General features: G+C 31.1%; 1 protein-coding gene across 1 annotated transcript; it reads left to right on the top strand.

Moving 5' to 3' along the window:
• Positions 1-2,345: 2,345 nt before the first annotated feature.
• LOC109818684 (MLO-like protein 8) lies at positions 2,346-8,666 on the top strand. The gene is made up of 15 exons (XM_083075262.1): positions 2,346-2,846; positions 3,246-3,303; positions 3,497-3,714; positions 4,221-4,337; positions 4,970-5,030; positions 5,174-5,262; positions 5,495-5,569; positions 5,646-5,734; positions 5,958-6,007; positions 6,110-6,150; positions 6,233-6,406; positions 6,789-6,824; positions 6,931-6,998; positions 7,215-7,275; positions 7,975-8,666. The coding sequence occupies exons 1-15, from the start codon at positions 2,646-2,648 to the stop codon at positions 8,332-8,334; spliced, it is 1,698 nt and encodes a 565-aa protein (XP_082931388.1). The 5' UTR covers positions 2,346-2,645; the 3' UTR covers positions 8,335-8,666.
• The last annotated feature ends 3,359 nt before the right edge of the window (positions 8,667-12,025 follow it).

Raw genomic sequence — 12,025 nt, 5'->3', positions numbered from 1 at the left:
AGTAATTTGAGAGATAATTTTAGGGATTAACTTGTCCAAAATAATGTGGACAACAAATGAAATAATCTCCTTTATTAATAGTATAAATATAATTTAAAATTAAAAAAAATTGTAGAAATCATTTGATTTGAGAAAATGTCTTTTTTTAATTTTTATTTTCAGATTAATTTTTATAAGTTATTCAAAAATGAAGAAACATTAAAATAAACATTTTTATTATTTTTTTTTAATTTTTCCAAATAATAATAAAATAAAATAAAAATAATTTCTTAAATTTAGTTATCTTTATTTTCTTTCTCTAAAATTTTAGTACCACCAATTTTTCCTTCACCTACTCGTCCAACGAAATAAGCGACATGATTTTGACATACTAGAGAGGGAAAGACTCTCCATGATTACAATATGAGTTTAATTTCTATATCAGGGTAAAAAAGATATGTATTATTAATTAATTGAAAATTATTATTTATATAATTTTTAAATAATTGTTATAAAGGACAACATATTTATTATAAATAATAATTTATAATTAGATATAAGTACAAAAAAAGCTTCTATTATTAATGCATGCATATATTATTTCTCATTAAAATATATGATTATCCGATAACGTTTTATTAGGAGTAGGAAACAACAAACAAGAGAGAAATTTGATAAATAAAAAAAATAAAAATAAAAAACCTTAAGGAGATAAGAGTAAAAAAAAAAAAAGAAAGAAATATGAACTTTGTCAATTTTTAATAAATTTAGCTTCATTAGGATACACATATTCAACTACTATTATCAAACCAATAATAAAATTAATATTCATAAGATTTTAAATTCAAATCATATCGTTATCATCATAATTTTTATTAATAAGAAAAGACCGAAACACAAGATTTCACTCTAGTATTGTTTCTCTTTTCACAAATTATTTTTCAACATAAATTGGACTTAAAAGACACAAAATTATTAGCAAAACTTAATCAATAAAAAATATTTTATAATTAAGATAATTATTATAAAATCAAAAGATTTATGTAAAAATTTGTGATTAAATATCAGCATAAGTATCTATATATTATTCATTTATATAAACACAAAATATATGCAGTTTATAATTTTTTTTTTACAAATTTATAAGTGTTCTTCTTTAATTAAAATTAGAATTTTATATTAATAATTTTTTTAATATTTTTTTTTACTAAAAATTAACATTAGTTATGTAAAATTTCATAAAATAATTCATGTATTTCATATCACTTATTTTTATACAGAAATAGAATCAATTTAAGTTAATTCATATTTATATTAATATTTTGATTGTTTGTTTGAGTCTTTAAGTAATCGTAAATTTAATTTTCTTTAAGTAAGATGTCGAGTTTAAGAATCGTAAATAAAAACAAAAATATGACTTAAGAAAATATATCCCATCAAACGTGAGCAATTAGTTTCGTCAATAGAATTTAATTATTAATAAAATTTTTAGATACTTCATGTTAATAAGTAATAACATAGTTATAATAATATTTTAATTTGTATAATGCACACAATAAATATTTGTTTTATATAATTATAATTTATACATAATAAATATTTTTGAATATATAAATTATATTTTAGATTTATAATAATTAGTTTATATTATAATGTACATTTATTTTTAATTATTTATAATTTTAAAATATTTAATTTAAAACTAATAATAAAATAAATTATTAATAAAAAGTTTAAAAATTCTTAAAAATATTATAATTAAATAATCATGTGTACAAATATTTTCAATTCAAGAAGTAGGAGTTGCTCTACGCTTAAGTAAGGTTAGGAGTTCGAATCCTGCCTTGTGTATGTAATTGCGTTAAATTTTGAGGTAAGTTATCCCATCTTTTGAGGTAAGTTATCCCATCCTTTGAGGTGTCTTCAACGTAGTGAATAGATTAGTCACTGCTGAATACTCCAAGAAAAAAAAAAGAAAAAAAAAAGTATATCCTCGCCGCAAATCAAGTTGTCATATAGTAAAAGAAAAGAAAAAAAAAAAAAAGTGATGAAAGAAAAAGAAAAGGAAAAATTCAGTATGGACGAAGGAGGGCAAGTGACGTGACAACTTTAAGTTTCCCATTTTGAACAACACTCCTTAACTAATCGATGCCAGAATGCAACTTTAGATTTTCACACGGTTAATTAAAAATAGCAATAATAATTTCTTTTTTTGGGTTTGTTGTTCATTTTCTTACATTAAATTCTTCTGACACGAGTGCAGACATAAGAGAAAATTAGACAAACTTTGTACCTATAAAAAAAATTAAAAAATAATTAGGCAATCTTTTTCAGAAAAAATAAAATTAAAAATAAAATCCTTCTCCAACCTTTGAAACTGCATTCAAATACAAGGGTGCCACTGCAACACCACCAGAAGCCAGAACCATTTTTTTCTTCTCATAAGTTCCATAAATGCACGCGCTTTGAAGACAGCTTCTTCTTTTCCAAAACCAACCCATATCAGAAAAAGTCACAAAGTTGTTACCTTTAAAATTGTCTGGTTCAGAAGAATAAAACAATCCCTGTGCTTGCAATCTGTTGTTTCTGGGAACCCATTTTTCAGTTTTCAGTTTTTCTCTCACTCATTTTGTTGTACTTGTTTTGTTCCTTTGAGAACCGTGGTAATGTCTGTCTCAAAGTACAAAAAGCTGTGCCTTTGTCTTGTTTCATTGTTCTGCTTTGGTTGTGTGGCTATGGCTTCTAGTGAGAGTAGTAGTGGTTCCAAAGAGCTTGATCAGACACCAACATGGGCTGTGGCTTGTGTCTGCACTGTTTTCATCTTGATTTCCTTAACTCTGGAGAAAAGCCTTCACAAACTGGGAACGGTGTGTCACCATTTTCAAACGTTTCTTTTCTTATTTGCTTTGTAAATGTAATTATTAGCACTGTTTCCCACCTTATGCGTTTCACAATGAAGCTAACTGCCCCTTCTACCCTCTTTCGTTTAGTCCAATTTGCTTTAATTTCGCTTCAATGTATTTTTTTTCCCTTTTCTTTTGTCCCCATAGCTGAGGCTTCGGTTTTTAAATTTGATCCCTGAACATCCGGGGTTTTGTGATTTTGTTTTGATGTGATATGCATTGTCTGTTCTGTTTCATTTTGTGGGAAAGTCTTGTTTTTGTTGAAATTTTGTCATAGTTTTTGAATATTTGAAGTTGAGGGCTTGTTTATTTATGGCATTATTAGTGCTTGTAGTGTCCCTAATCCCATGAATTTTTTCTCAGTGGCTACGGGAAAAGCACAAGAAGGCTTTGCTTGAGGCTTTGGAAAAGGTCAAAGCTGGTAAGAATTTTTCATTAAAGCGATTAGTTGATAATTGATATGAAATTTTGCTTATCTCGTGGAGCCAAAGCTGTTTGACTCTTCTTCTCGACTTAATTTTCTTTTATCTTAATTTGTGTGAATAACATTAATTAATAAATAAAATAATAGTAAATAATAATTAATTCTTATATTGTTGACTTTGTTTTTGCAGAGTTGATGATTCTTGGTTTCCTTTCATTGCTTCTGACTTTCGGGCAGAGTTACATTGTTAGAATATGTATTCCTCTCAATGTGGCAGACAAATTGTTGCCTTGTAAGTATGTTGGTACCGACAATGAATCAAGTAGTGAAGAGGAACACCGTAGGAAGCTTCTTTCTTATGAACGCAGATATTTGTCAGATGAAGCTACCCCTTATCAATGCGGCAAGGTAACTATGTTTCCACGCCAAGCTTCATTTAACTAAACGTAATCTTATGATCTTTTGTGAAAAGGCGCTTGGAGATATTCTTAGTTAAACTTACCAATTATTAACACTTTGTTTTTCATAACCCTTTCCAGGTTTATGTTTTAAAAAACAAACAATATATTATGAATAGTCATGTTATGTTATATGATCTTTAGGTGTAGACTGGCTTATTGAAAACAATTCTTGTCTCTTAAAACTCAAGAACTATTCGTGTAGGCCTACTTTAGGAAAATATTATATTCTATGTTGGTTATAAATGTTACACTCACATTTTTTGTTAGGTTTCACAGCAGAATCCTCTACAATTTTCACTTATTCTCTTGTGTCATATTGTCAATATGATTATGCTATTTCTGTCTCCAGTCAGGACAATATCAAAGATTGCTTTTGCTCATTACTGCTTGACTTATTTACAACTTTTTTTCCCTCATATCAGTAGTTGCCTATCTAATTGTTGTTGGTTACAGGGACATCAGCCACTTATATCTGTGAATGGATTGCACCAGTTACACATCCTCATATTCTTCTTAGCTGTCCTTCATGTGCTTTACAGTGCTGTCACAATGCTTCTCGGAAGACTAAAGGTCCTCTGCATGTCTTTATTTCTTTCTTTCTTTCTTTCTTCTATTTTCTTTTATAACTTTATTGGTCAAATACTTCTGTTATTTTTTCATATCTGTGCATTTTAAGGATACCAAGTTGGTAACTAATCCTATGACTTCCTCTTTGCTTTGGAAGCATGATGTCCGAAAGATTTAATAGTTCAAATTTATTGTATTTACTGCTTTATAATTTTATTTTCTTCCAAGAAAAAAAGGAAAAACACGGAGTAGATTTAGCTTAAATTTATATGATGGGTCAAATTTATGTCCTCATCACATTTTTTCATTATTGTATTAGTGAGTATTAGAGGGAAATAAAGTATAATTTTGATGCAATTGTAGGTCAGTTGAAAACTGAACTAGAGAATATAACAATAACCTTATTTAAGCCAAGAACAAAACAAATTAAGTTACATCAGTTTCACCATGGAAAAGCTGAAAGAAAACCCCACGAGCATTCACCAAATAAAAAAAATAGACTTTAGGGGGTAAAGAAACTGCATTAAAATGGCTTTAGTGATTAACATTCTAGACCATTGCCATGTTCCTTTTGTGTTCCTTGATAATGAAGAGTTGGCAAATTACTATGGTGATTGAAAGTTTCTTTTGTTCAGATTCGAGGATGGAAGGCATGGGAGGCAGAAACTTCATCTCATGGTTACGAGTTTGCCAATGGTACAATGACCAATGATGTATTTAACATTTTTTGAGTGTAAAAATAACTAGTTGCTTAATTTTACTGATAAGTATTCCAATTTACTTTGAAATGCTGCAACATGCAATCTCATGCCAATATTGGGAATTTACTATGCCTGCAGATCCTTCAAGATTCCGGCTTACACATGAAACATCGTTTGTGAGAGGTCATGCTTCATTTTGGACAAGATATTCAATCTTCTTCTATATAGTAAGATTCATTTTACTAATCTGCTATGTTTTCACTTTTTATTGGCTAAGGTTGTATGTGGTATGACTCAGAAAAATGGGGCAGTGAATTAGAACTGCTAATGAATTCACTATTGTCATTTTTTCATATCATCATTAGTAATAAAATACCTGCTTACTTATAACAAATTAAATTTAAGATGCTCTTTTTAAATTGACCTCTTGTACCATTTCTTGCATGTTTCCAATTTCAGGGATGCTTCTTTAGACAATTTTATAGGTCTGTGGGCAAGGCTGACTACTTGGCTTTGCGCAATGGATTCATCGCTGTGAGTCCTACACCACAAGACATGTTCTTTTTAACACTGAATTTTCCTTCCTCCTTTAACTGTACATTATGTGTAGGTCCACCTGTCTCCTGGAAGTAAATTTAACTTCCAAAAGTATATCAAAAGATCCTTGGAGGATGACTTCAAGGTAGTTGTTGGAGTCAGGTAACACTCTTGTACACGATACATTTGTTTGAAGTATTATATTGAGTCTGTTTAAATACAAACTTAGAAAAACTTTTAAGAGCTTCTCTATTGAAAATAATGAGTTTTTTCTAATCGAAAAATTCTTAAAAACTTTTCTAAACTTGTATCAAAACAGACTCTTTGTCTATGATTTTTCCAATGGTAACTTGTTTGACATACATGCTCACTATGTTGTTGACAGTCCTGTCCTCTGGGCATCATTTGTTTTTTTCCTGCTTCTAAATGTTTATGGTAAGCATCTATTTTCTTAGTGGTGTCCTATGGAATTCACCATTCTTCGGTTGAATATTCAGTTAAAGAATAACACTTGGTTAATCCTGTGTCATTTTCCAGGATGGCATGCTTTGGTATGGGCATCCTTAATTCCTGTTGTTGTAAGTACTTTGTTCTCTATATATAATTTGCAGAGTGGTTGAGATTGAGACCTACAATTATAAACCATTTAATTGGTTGCAGATAATTTTTGCTGTTGGAACCAAACTTCAAGCCGCATTGGCAATGATGGCTATTGAAATCACAGAAAGACATGCTGTTGTACAAGGGATTCCTCTTGTTCAAGGCTCAGACAGATATTTTTGGTTTGGTCAGCCTCAGTTAGTTCTTCATCTTATCCATTTTGCTTTGTTCCAGGTATCCATTGGTTTCCTTTTAGCAGAATCTTAACATATATGTTTAGCAGATGAAATGGACAAACCATGCATAATTGTTCAGGTTTACAGTTGAAAATGCAACTTTACGTGTAGGCTAATGAACATAACTAATTCTAAACAGTAATGTTGCATCCACGATGTTATTTTAAAATACCACTTAAAAGCAAATAATTTTGTTTTATTGCTGATTTGTGTTGAAGAAAGTTTAATTCATTTACATTATTTTAGATATTTTGGTGGATTTATTTTTAAACCAAGAGTATGAAACTTCCTACTTTAAACTTTGTTCCAGGGAGACAGTGTTTTTGGAGTTTTGAAGTTTTTAGTTAATTGTTGTAACTAATGATTTTTTTGACTTGCAGAATGCATTCCAGATAACATATTTCTTGTGGATATGGGTACTGAGCCCCTCTTTACACCTTGATCTCAAATAATATCATCTTGTAGCCTATGTAGATCTTGGTTAATGGCTGAACAATAAATAAATGATTTCTTGATTTGCAGTATTCTTTTGGGCTGAAAAACTGTTTCCATGCTGACACTGAGGTTGCAATAGTGAAAGTAGCTTTAGGGTAAGTGTTGGATTTAAAATTCCCTTTTGCAGTAAAATGGCATGCCTAAATATGCTTTTTATACTTCAAATTAGCTGTTACTTTTATATGAACTCTGTAATTGGTTGAGGCTATCTCTGCTAAACAATAATAGAAAAGAGGGTTGGAATATACACCTTTGATTGAAGCATTTGACATTGTCATAAACTAATATGATGAATTCCCATGTTTTTGAAGGGTTGGAGTTCTTTGCCTCTGCAGCTACATCACCCTTCCATTATATGCTCTTGTTACTCAGGTACTACTAGCTTTTTGTTTCCTGATGTTGAGTCTGTATAGATATCAGCTTAAGAATTTTTTAGAGTTTCTCTACTAAAAATAAAGAGCTCTTTCTAGTAAAGAAATTCTCAAAAGTTTTTCTAAACTTGTATCCAAACAGATTCTTTATTCTATTTGTGATAAGAGTTATTCATTTGCGCATTGATTGAAGTTTTTTGGGTGGGCATGAACTTAACCAAGATCAGTAATACAAATGTATTAAATGACTAAATTCCAATAATTAATTCCGGATGCCACCGAAACATATAAGATTAAGGGTGTGTTTGGATAAATTCATAAACACTTGTAGGAATAAGAAGGAAAAATAAAATTAATATCTCTACAAGCTAAAATTATTTTATACCCATGTTAAAAACATATTTTGGAGAAGTTAATATGAGAGCTTTTTCAAATTACCTTATGCAAAACCTAAATTCAGTTTTTGGAGAAGCTATTTTATTTTATTTTTTCTTATTTTCTTTTTCAAAGTGTTTAAAGAGAAGTTTATCCAAATAAACCTGATCTATCTTATTATTAATGAGTTAATTTGGCCTAACCATTCAGATGGTATCATTCAAATTTTGATTTTCATGGTACTATCCTCATTCACCTTCATACTTGCATGTTACCAACATTTGAAGGTGGAGTAATTGACCATGATCATGTTAAACACATGCAGATGGGATCAAGAATGAAAAAATCAATATTTGATGAACAAACATCAAAGGCGTTAAAGAAATGGCACATGGCTGTGAAAAAGAAGCAAGGAGTGAAACTAGGGCAATCCAGAGTGCGAGCCATGGATGGAAGCACCACAGATTCAACAGTACACTCTTCTGGCCCCACACTACACCGTTTCAAAACCACTGGTCACTCAACTTCTCACACCATGTCAACCTACGGTGACCAAGATGATTACCATTCTGATAATGAATTGACTTCCATTTCACCAACATCAAGCTTGATAGTAAGAGTGGACCATGATGAGCAAGAACCAGCAAAAGAAATTGAACACCACCCCACAGCCAACAATCAATAGGTGGCTTCACACTGAACATATGGAAAGAGGCATGGAATAGCATCAAAAGTTACTCCATTCAACCATTTTTTGTTCCTTTACATGATATATATATATATCTTGACCTTGTTTAGAGATTTCTAGATTTTTTTTTTTTAATAGGCAAATGTTAATTGTTAGTGGGAGAATTCAAACTCATTCCTTCCTTATCACTTCAACCTTATATCCCTCTCCCTAAACTACCAAACCACCTTATAACTCCATTTCTAGATATTCTTACACTAGAGTCAGTTTTGTACATTCTTGTTCTTAAAGACACTTGCTGGTGCTGGATAATTTAACTTTGCTCAAAATCATGCTTATAGCAGTGTAGGTTTTGTTTGGATAAAATTTTCCATAAATATTTTTGAGAGAAGAAAATATAAAATAATTCTTTTATATTAAATTAGCTTATATATAAGTTAAAAAAAATGTTTTAGTGAAGCTTGTACATATGTCACAATGTTATTTATTTTTTCTCAAGTAAACTTCCTTTTATTTTCGTTCACTTTTGCATGTCATTTTATTTTTGTTAAGATTGGATCGAACATCATGGGACTGTTGTAGTTATATGTCAATTTCTTACTCTTCATTTTCTTCCCCAAAATCTATTTTCATCACTCTTTAGAACCGCTTTTCTGTTGTACACGTCTTGCACTTCCAAACTTTTTAACTTTTTCCACTTTCGCCCACTACATGTGCATATCACTCTCACATGTAGGGATGGCAATGGGGTTCCATGGGAATGAGTAATAGTAAATCCGTCCTCGTCTCGTCGGATGAAAATTTGCTCCATACCCACTTCATATCCGCGCGAGTATCTATTAAGCGGGTATTCATGAATTTCTTAAATATCCACGGATATCCATGAATATTTATAAATCTTTTAATAAATTAAAAAAAATTATATTATAAATAATTTTAAGTTTATATTTAATGTTATTAAAATATTAAAAATAAAAATTCATTGTTAATTTTGAACTTGTATTTAATGTTAATTTTGTTAAAATAATAATAAAAATGTAACATAATTAATAACTTAAAATACATCAATTTCAAAAGTAAGTTAAAGTTTCATCACAAAGCTACAATAATTCAATCTCATAATTCCAAACGAAAGTAAATAATTTAAAATACATAAATCTTATTGGTCCAATCAAAGCTAGAAAATTAATCAAATTACATCCAATATAATTTTATAACATACTTAACACATGTTGGTAACTTCATCAACCTCACTTTTGTAAGAAAATAAGATGAGAGATATAGTTTTAGGGTTATGTATACTAGGATAATTATGATATTTAAGAAATATTATTAAACGTGTACTCGCGGGTAAGAATATCATCATACCCGCCCCTGTGAGACCTGTAACACCCCAGTTTTCCAAAATGGTTACTATTATTATTATGATATTTGGTAGTTATCTTTTATTCCAAATGTAGCTAATTCCTACTCCATTTATGCTTAATTATAGGCTTTAGAAATATATGTATATTGTTGGGCTTAATTAGATAGTTGTAAACTTTCTTTTCAATAAAATCGTTTTCGCTGGGCTGACTGGCAAACCTCGGTGTTTAGGGCATAACTTGGGCTGTGATAGTCCAAATGATGCAAAATTGGTGTCAATGGAAATCTAAGAGAAAAACGCACAACTTTTACAGAAATAGCCATTTGCAAAATCGGTCGTTTAGGAGGTCAAAATTGGAATTTGATTGATACAATTGTTTCTCGCTGGACTGATTGGCAAGCCTCGGTTTGTGGGGTATAACTTGGTCGGTGGTTGTTCAAATGATACAAACTTGGTGGCTATGGAAAGATAAGAGAAAATCCTACAACTTTCATGAAGGAAATATTTTCAGATTCGGCTGTCTATAAGGTCCAAATCAGTAGCTAAAGTCGATGAGGAAAAGAACATGGCACCAACTCCATTAATTCATCCCACCAACTTTAATAATTCATCTCACTAATTCATTCCACTTAGTTTTGTCTAAGATTTTTTCATTATTTTCCATTTTTTAATGTGTCTTGAAGGCTATAAATAGCCCTTCACTTCTCCATTGCAAACCATCCCTCAATTCTCATTCTCTCTTCTCTTATACTCTCTTCTTCTCCTCTTCTTCTCTTTGAAGACCTAGAGGAATCCATAGGAGGTGGTTCTATCCTAGTAGAAGGAGCCTAGAGGAGGAAGCTCTTCTTTAGTTTCAGCGCTTGTCATCCAGGTAAGGGGGGAGTGAGAAACCTCGCTCTGGGTGTGGGATTGTATGCTGGGTAGTGGGATTGGCCCCCAATCCTGTGTTTGTTGTATGTCATATTGTTTGTATGTTCTAATTGCTTGGTTAATATACGTGTATGAATAGAAACTATGTTGAGACTATGATTGTGAAAGTTGTGAATATGATGTGATAATGTGAATGTGATGATATGATATAATGATAATATGATATGATGTGATGATAAAATATGATGATGTGAAATGACCATGAGATAATATGAAATATGATTGAGACATGAGATATGAAATGTGATAATATGTTAATGAGATATGAAATGACCATGGAAAGTGATAAAGTAATATGAAAATGCATAGAGTCTTGTTTGACATGCATCATATGCATACAATACTCCAGGTGTGCCGCTGAGGCCGCATACCCACGACTAACAAGGTGTACCTTTGGGTCACTCACGATATGATAACTAGGTGTACCTTTGGGCCACCCACGATATGATAACCAGGTGTACTTTTGGGTCACCCACGATATGATAACTAGGTGTACCTTTGGGTCACCCACGATATGATAACCAGGTGTACCTTAGGGTCACCCACGATGATATGAGAATCTTCCGTATGGCGCCACATGCATGCATTTGTGAGTCTAGTCAAGAAAACCAATGCATGATATATGTGCAAATATGAGATATTGTTATTTTACGTATGTATTGTTTGTGTTTGGCTATCTAGTATATATATTCCTACACTGTGAGCCGAGTGAGATGTTTTCTCACTCCCTTTTTCTTTGTGTTGTTTTTTCTTTAACCGTTATACAGGTGATTATCAGCATGAGGCTGAGGATGTTGGTGGTGAAGCTTAGGCTTCTTTATGGGCTATGCTCTGATAGGACATGTGACATCGGGGTATAGATAAGATTAGATTAGGTTGTTAATGTTATTTTAAATTACTTTGAAAACTTTGAGATTTATTTCTTTTTAATTTCCGCTGATTATGTTTGTTACAAATGTGATACTCTGTAAACATGTTTGATTATTAAAGTTATATTATTTAAATTTATTGATTTATGATATGCGGGGTAGAGGGTGTCACATTTAGTGGTATCAGAGCAGGTCGATTCTATCGGCCGTAAGTTATGTTTTTAACATGTTTATTTGATAAATGAATTGATTGTGAGATCTATTATGTTGGTATGATGCTTGCCTATGTCTATTAATTGTATTATTCCTTTAGAATATGGCTGGTAGAAATGATCGTGCGATTGCTGATGCTCTCCAAGCATTAGCCCAAGCTATGAACAACAATAATATGAATGGAGTTGCTCCTAACTGGTTGGAGCAATTTCAGAGGAATAATCCACCCACTTTCAAAGGAGGTTATGACCCAGATGCCGCCATGAATTGGTTATCAGAGATCGAGAAAATATTTAATGTTATGGATTGT

This window comes from Cajanus cajan, chromosome 5, assembly GCF_000230855.2.
Source record: "Cajanus cajan strain Asha chromosome 5, NIPB_CcT2T_4, whole genome shotgun sequence".
Lineage (NCBI taxonomy): Eukaryota > Viridiplantae > Streptophyta > Magnoliopsida > Fabales > Fabaceae > Cajanus > Cajanus cajan.
The sequence above is the reverse complement of the archived record's forward strand: the minus strand, read 5'-3'. Positions and strand labels throughout refer to the sequence as shown.

Coding starts and splice junctions, on each gene's coding strand:
- LOC109818684 (XM_083075262.1), top strand. CDS start 2,646: ATGTCTGTCTCAAAGTACAAAAAGCTGTGCCTTTGTCTTGTTTCATTG. Junction 5,031..5,173: donor TGGTTACGAGTTTGCCAATG/GTACAATGACCA, acceptor CTATGCCTGCAG/ATCCTTCAAGATTCCGGCTT. Junction 5,735..5,957: donor AAGGTAGTTGTTGGAGTCAG/GTAACACTCTTG, acceptor TGTTGTTGACAG/TCCTGTCCTCTGGGCATCAT.